This window comes from Armigeres subalbatus, chromosome 2 (genome assembly GCF_024139115.2).
Source record: "Armigeres subalbatus isolate Guangzhou_Male chromosome 2, GZ_Asu_2, whole genome shotgun sequence".
Lineage (NCBI taxonomy): Eukaryota > Metazoa > Arthropoda > Insecta > Diptera > Culicidae > Armigeres > Armigeres subalbatus.
In genome coordinates this window covers 29316541-29323596 of record NC_085140.1, presented here as the reverse complement: position 1 = coordinate 29323596, position 7056 = coordinate 29316541, and the positions used below count along the sequence as shown (strand labels likewise).

The 7056-nt window shown below is 40.2% G+C and overlaps 1 protein-coding gene across 1 annotated transcript; it reads left to right on the top strand.

Annotated features, from left to right (window-relative positions):
- Window positions 1-205: 205 nt before the first annotated feature.
- On the top strand, window positions 206-2129 carry LOC134214191 (transcription factor grauzone-like). Its single transcript, XM_062693599.1, has 2 exons — window positions 206-532; window positions 599-2129. The coding sequence occupies exons 1-2, from the start codon at window positions 407-409 to the stop codon at window positions 1916-1918; spliced, it is 1446 nt and encodes a 481-aa protein (XP_062549583.1). The 5' UTR covers window positions 206-406; the 3' UTR covers window positions 1919-2129.
- Window positions 2130-7056: the final 4927 nt, after the last annotated feature.

Here is a 7056-nt window from a genome sequence, read left to right as displayed (position 1 = left end):
GCTAGTCCCCCATTTCGGTTTTCAACTTGACTAGCAATACTTTATAGTCAAAAGAGCATACTTCAAAGTCTTTTGTGTGTAAACTTTTTTAGCAGTGTAGAAGAATAATAATATGCAAATCGAAAAGTTTTATGAACATAATTTCTTCTAAACTTTTAAACAACAAGCTGCAACCATTATTCTACATTCACCTAGAACTTCTAGCTTCGAAGCTATCACAGCGATCACAGCGTCAACGGGCAAATCAAATCTATTGACTGGAATTCGGCGAAGTCCAATGTTTACATTTTGACATTTTTCAAATGTTAGGGAAGATTTTCATAAATTTTGACAAACGGAACGTGAAATATAAAACAAAGTGTTGTTGACTAAAATCCAATGGTCGAAAATAAAATCGGAAAATCTGATGGTCACAATGGTGAAGCAACTATGTCGATTATGCATGGGATCATGTTCCGTGGACGCGACGACAAATCGTTCGATCCTGGATCCGGAGTTGCATGCCAAACTGGTATCTGTATTTCTGTTTGAGGTAAGCGTTCTCATCCCATAGACTTGTCGTAATAATGGTTGACACGTATTCCTTAATTTTTGTTAGCTGCCAATCGAGGACTCCTTACCGGATTCAGTCTGTACGGATTGCGTTTACAAAGTGTCCGATTGGTATTCTTACTACGAGACTGTGCAATCCAATCAACATCAATTGAAAGATGCAGCTCAGAACGACGAGGATACCAAGTCAAAACTAGCACTGGAATTAGTCAAATTGGAAATGCACGAAGAAGGAAACCGAGATGTTTCAGAACCTGTTGAAAATGAACTGGATGACTTGGATGTTAAACAAGAAGATGGATATGGTGAAGAATCGATGACTTCTGAAAGTAGCGAAGAACCAGTACCCAAAAGGACTAAACGGAAATACACAAAGCGAAAATTTCAGGACGTCGAGAAGAAAAAACCCGATGCAGAAAAGATCAGAAAGACAGAGGAGGACAACAAAAAGATCAAGGAATTTTTCAAACTAACTTGTGAAGTTTGTGACGAATCGTTTGATGAATTATATCGATTGCAGCAACATTCTCAGAGGAAACATAACGTGCGTGCCAGTATCAAATGTTGCAACCGCGTTCTTTACAAAAAGTGCAGGATTATTGAACATATCGACTCACACGTACATCCCGATCGGTTCCACTGTGACATATGCAATAAAAACTACAAAACAAAGTACTATTTGGACCTACACAACATTAAATCACACAGTCGCTCGGAAGAAAAGCCATTCAAGTGCGATAAATGTCATCGGAGTTTCCCAAAAGAATTTCTGCTCAAAGCCCATTTGCAGACGCATGTCCAAGCTGAGTGCACTATTTGCCACAAGATGATGGCCAGCGCATTTACACTTCGTTGTCACATGGAAATCATGCACGGGGAACGTGTAAACTTGATTTGTGAAACATGCGGACAGGAGTTTCGAACCAAGCTGGGAATGGAAAGACACGTCATGAAACACCAAGGCTTGGTTTCGATCGTAAGAGTTAAGTGCCACATCTGCAATAGATGGGTAAGCGGTCGACAGAATTTGAAAATCCACGTAAAAACGATGCATGCCGAGACAAGCAAACCGGTAACGTGTGATATCTGCAATCAAACGTATCCGAATGAGCGAGCAATGGGCAATCACAAACGGCGGGTGCACGTTGAGGAACGATTCGCGTGCGAATTTTGTGGCAAAAAGTTCAAAAGGAAAATCTACCTGAAGGAACACCGAGCATCTCACACGGGGCAAACCTTGTATTCTTGTGACGTGTGCGGGATGACGACAAACTCGAACGGAAATCTGTACGCACACAAGAAGAGTAAACATCCGGAGCAGTGGATGGAGGCTAAGAAGAAGGCAATCGAGCTGGCTTATGGATAAGTTCGAAACTGAAGGCTGTAGTACACTCTTTGTCGTATTGTCAAAAAAAAAAAGTCGTTAGTATTCAGGTATCTCAAGCAGACTGATGATATATTGGCATGGTCAAGCTCATACTTTGTCGTTTATAACAAAGAATGTACAGATGGCCTAACAGATTATGTTCATATGTGTGTTAAATACAACTCTGGCAATTAAAATTCTTTATCCCCTACACTGATGTACTTGAACTTGATTATATAGTCCGTTGAAACACCCAGTTCGTGTTCGTTTAATAAACCGTGATTTAATATAAGACATGTCTGTACAACCTTCGTACCATACCACGTAATGTAGAATTTAATGTTCATTAATTTATATAACTGTCCGAAAACTGTTTTTCAGTAGCTATAGATATCTATTCATTGTGTATAACAAACTTGTAGCGCTTAACCTTCCTAGTGCATTAAAAGAAAGTGACACATTGTGCATTAGAGCACCTCCACGGGAGTCCCCATCTGGGGCCCTATCGCTATTTCCGGGCCCTTTATAGGGACCCACTTTTACACCGGAGGTATCTAAACGGGAATGTAAAATAAGAACGCAACTCAAAATTAGCCGTGGGTTTTCAAATTTAGCGCCCCATATTGGGTTGCTAAATTTCCATAGAGGGTTGTTATTTTGTGAAACGTCACTTTGTTTTTGATAAAAAATAGCAGAAAATCTGTTTTTCTTTTTCTGAACAATTTCGATGAAATTAAATAGCAAGGGAAATTTGTTTTCATCTAGTGCCCCAGTTCAACTCCACGAAGTAGTAATTGTAGTTCTAATAGTCAGCTATAATGAGGAGCGATGCGCACTGGCGCTCGCTACTGCCCGAAATATTCATGGATATTTCGCAAAAGAAAAATCTACTGTTTTTGTTTTTCAGGTTTTTCCAAGGAGACCTTCCAGGAATCCCTCAGAATGTTCCTTTAGTAATTATTCAGTATGCTCTTCAACTAGTTCCTCCAGAAAATCTCCCGCAAGTTTCTCTTTTCTGTCGTTCATTTTAACATTTCTTGTTTCGGAAATTCATGTAGAATCCCTGGCAGATTTATCCGGGAGTTCCTCAGCAATCTTTGTGTTCTTTTAAGAATCTTTAGCAGTTCTCCCAGAATAGTTTTAGGATTTCTTCCAGAATCTTTCGGGATTTTTTTTATTGGAATTGCCCAATAATATCTTTGGTGGTTTCAATTGAAAACCTATTTTTTTCAAGAGAATTGTTTAGATTCTTTCGGATGTTGTTACAATTTTTTTTCTTCGCGAAATCCTGTGGAGGCATTCTTGCAGGATTTTGTCAAGAGTTTCTTGTAGGAAACTGGTGGGAATTTCAGGACGATTTTTTCGACTTCCATGAGGAAGAAATAACGGTGAAAAAAATTACTACGACGGATCTCCAGCTACCCCTGCGAGCAAAAGCGTAGAATTGCCTTCCGGAGATGCCGAGTTCTATTCCCGATTCGGTCAAGGATGTTTTCGAGCGGGCTCCTTGGGCATAGTTGTCACACAAAATACATACTCATGCAATGGCGGGCACAGAAAAGCTTTCAATTAATAACTGAGAAAATGCTAATAGAATACTAAGTTGAGCAACTGCCAAGTTCCAGTTGGAATGTAGAGCCATTGAAGAAAAAAAATACTACTTTTAGCAACGCGCGGTGGGAACTCAATATGTTTACAAAGTCGCTATACCTAAAACAGAAACCACCGGTGGGAAGATGGGGCGCTATCCTAAAATAGCACTCGGAAGGGAGCGCTATAATGAGAATAGCGATGAGGACTCCCGTGGAGGTGCTCGCGGGTCAAAAATGACCCCAAACTTGAATTTGTTCCCACAAGTTCATTTTCTAATCGATTCTCAATCTTTAGGAACCAAATTGAAGGGTTGTATGTCAATGCCCAGAATACCAATCCCCAGAATCAGTTACCCAGAATAGTATTTCCCAGAATTCCATTTCCCAGAACGACCAATTCTCCAGAATGATATTCCCCAGAATGCACCATGGAGCCCATTTGATATGTTTGTTAGGGCTCACATATAATACGAAGGAGCATATAATCCATTATACTCGTTGTTCATATTGGGGGAAGCCCATATGGCATAATACCATTTGGCATAATGCCGTTTGGCATAAAGCCGTTTGGCATAATGACCATTTGGTATAATCGTTGAAAAGAGTATGAAATGCAATGTGTCGTAAGAATATATGATTTCCATTTTTAGAAGTATGTATTTACCTGGAATAAGACAAAAGAGTAGATGACTCCTTCTTTAAAAGTATGCGTTTGCCCGGAAAAAGGCAAACGAGTAGATAACTACTTCTTCAAAAGTATGCATTTGCCAGGAAAAAAGGCAGAAGAGTAAATGACTCCTTCTTTAAAAGTACGCATTTGCCAGGAAAAAAGGCAGAAGAGTAAATGACTCCTTCTTTAAAAGTACGCATTTTCCCGGGATAATTCAAAAGAGTAGATGACTCCTTCTTTAAAAGTATGCATTTGCCCGGAATAAGGCAAAAGAGTAGATGACTCCTTCTTTAAAAGTACGCATTTGCCCGGGATGAAGCAATTACGAAGTATTTAGTCTAAGCTAGGAAATGGTGCATTCTGGGGATTAGGACATTCTGGGGAATGTCTTTCGGGGGATGGAGGCATTCTGGGAAATGTCTTTCGGGGGATAGGGGCCTTCTGGGGAATGTCTTTCTGGGGATTGTGGTATTCTGGGGAATGGTTTTCTGGGGAGTAGTGCATTCAGGGAAATTAATTTCTGGGGAATCACTTTCTGGGCAATGGGTTTCTGGGGTATGACATACAATCAATTGAAGATATGGATTCCGCGGATTGGTTAATTCAAGGAACTCATCCTAGAAAATTACGGTTTTCACAAAGTTTTTTATTATCGCACTTTGAGTAACAAATGATCCATTTTGATGGACCTGGGTGTCCACCGATGGTCTTCCAGAAGATCCGAAACATTCGTAGAAATGTTCAATTCATGAAACTCACCATAGAAGAACGCGTCTTTTCCAAAGCTTTTCGAAAATGGAAAGCTTCGAGAAAACCGCGCTTTTCTATGATAAGTTTAATTAATTGACTACACACCGAACCAGGAGTTGTGTTGATTAATGGAAATGGACAATGGTTACATTCTATTGGGATTGTTTCTACGCAAATTTATGAGCATTTCCAAAATCACCCTTCTAAATGCAAGAAATCACGCCAAACATTGGCCTAATAAACCATGTTTCTTCAAAATCGATTCCGGGAACCAGAATGGCCAAATTTCAGAAATCTGTCCGTAACGATCCATACCTTCAATTTGGTTCAAAAAGATTGAGAATCGGTTTGAAAATAAGCTTTTGGGAGCGAATTCAAGTTGGGGTCATTTTTGACCCGCTAATGCACAATGTGCCACTTGTTTTGTTGTGGCGTTCCTAGAGGTCGCTAAAAGCTGATTATCACCCAGAAATTGTCGTGTCCAAAAGTAAAAAAGTAAGAAAATTTCAAAACCCTATTTAATTTATTACAAAGCTGCTTGACTCGACTTGAAGAAAATGAGCTTACACTATACTATGCGTAGGTACAATAACTTATCTAGGTACATTTACTACGGTGCTTGCTTACTTCTACCCGCTTGCTGCGCTTAATGCTTAGGTATAAACTTGAAGAGCCAGAAGCTACCATTTCCTTGATCTTTATTCAACAACCGCGTTTGTACCTGTCGGTAGATTTCCAAGCTCTCAGCAACATCAAGTTTCCACGGAGAAGAGACATTTCTTAAAACTTTAATGTTCGATGTCGTATTGAATGATTTTCCTGATATACATGTTCAGCTAGTTAAGGCCTTGACTCATAATTTAATTCCTTATCAGTTTCCCTCTTAGCCTTACTTACTTCTGCAATTTGTTCTTTGAACCTTACATCTAACGATCTTTTTGTTTGACCTACATATACTTTATCACACTATGAACAATTCATTTGATAAACCCCTGCCTTATCTAACATTTCTCCTTTGTGAATCCCAACAATGTCTTCAGTTGATTGCTTCTGCTGGAGAATACTAAATCGATGCCGAATCTCCTTAGTCGATGGCGTAGCTGATGGGTGATGTGTTGATCATAGGGGACCGATACCCTCTTCAGTGGTTCATCGATCGGTGTTAGTGTTGTCAGTTCGTTTATTCGTAGGTTCACCTGCTTCTTGTTGATGATTGCTTGTATTGTTTTCTCCTTGTATCCGTTGATCTTCGCTGTTTCCATGATGTGTTGTAGCTCCTTCGTTTTTCCTTCTTTGCTCAGGGGGATTGTCTGCATCCTGTGGATCATGTGATGAAAAGCTGCACTTTTGTGCTGACACGAATGATTTGATGATTATGGGATGACTCTCATGGTGTTGGTGGGCTTCCTGTAGATTTCGAAGTTCAATGTTGCATTTGTTCCCTTGATAACCAGTAGATCCAAGAAAGGTAATTTACCTTCCTTTTCCTCCTCGTGGATGAATTCGATGTCTTTATGCACGTTGTTAATCGCTTCTAAAATCCTGGGTAAATCTTTCCGGTTGATAAAGCTGGAAATGTCGTGCAAGTCCTCCAAATTCACCATGAATAATTCGCCCAAAAACGGTGATAGCGGATTTCCCATCGGTGCACCCTTCCTTCGTTTATAGAAGCTTCCACGGAATGTAAAGTAGTTCTCATTCATGCATAATCTTGCAAGCTTGAGATACATCTTTACCTTTCCTCGCCATGCTGTATCTGTCCTTTGTGCTAGTAGCCAATTCTCCAGAAGGTTCAGAGCGTCCTTCACTGAAACGGTTAGGAACAATGCCGCTACGTCGTATGATACCATGATGTCCTCTTTTCCGATGTTTCCTGATTCCAATATCCTCTTGGTGAACTCCTGGGTGTTTACAACTGATCTGCTGGGAAACGGCTTCGGCATACTCTGGATATCCTTGACTAACCACTTGGCCACCAAATGTAGGGGATCCCACTGATGAAACTATTTCTCGCAACTCTGTACCTGGCTTATGTATCTTTGGTAGTCCTTTGATCCTTGGTAACACAGGATTCGTCATTTTTACCCGGGCATCTCCGATGACCGTCTTGCATTCCTTTATCGTTT

Coding starts and splice junctions, on each gene's coding strand:
- LOC134214191 (XM_062693599.1), top strand. CDS start 407: ATGGTCACAATGGTGAAGCAACTATGTCGATTATGCATGGGATCATGT. Junction 533..598: donor TATCTGTATTTCTGTTTGAG/GTAAGCGTTCTC, acceptor AATTTTTGTTAG/CTGCCAATCGAGGACTCCTT.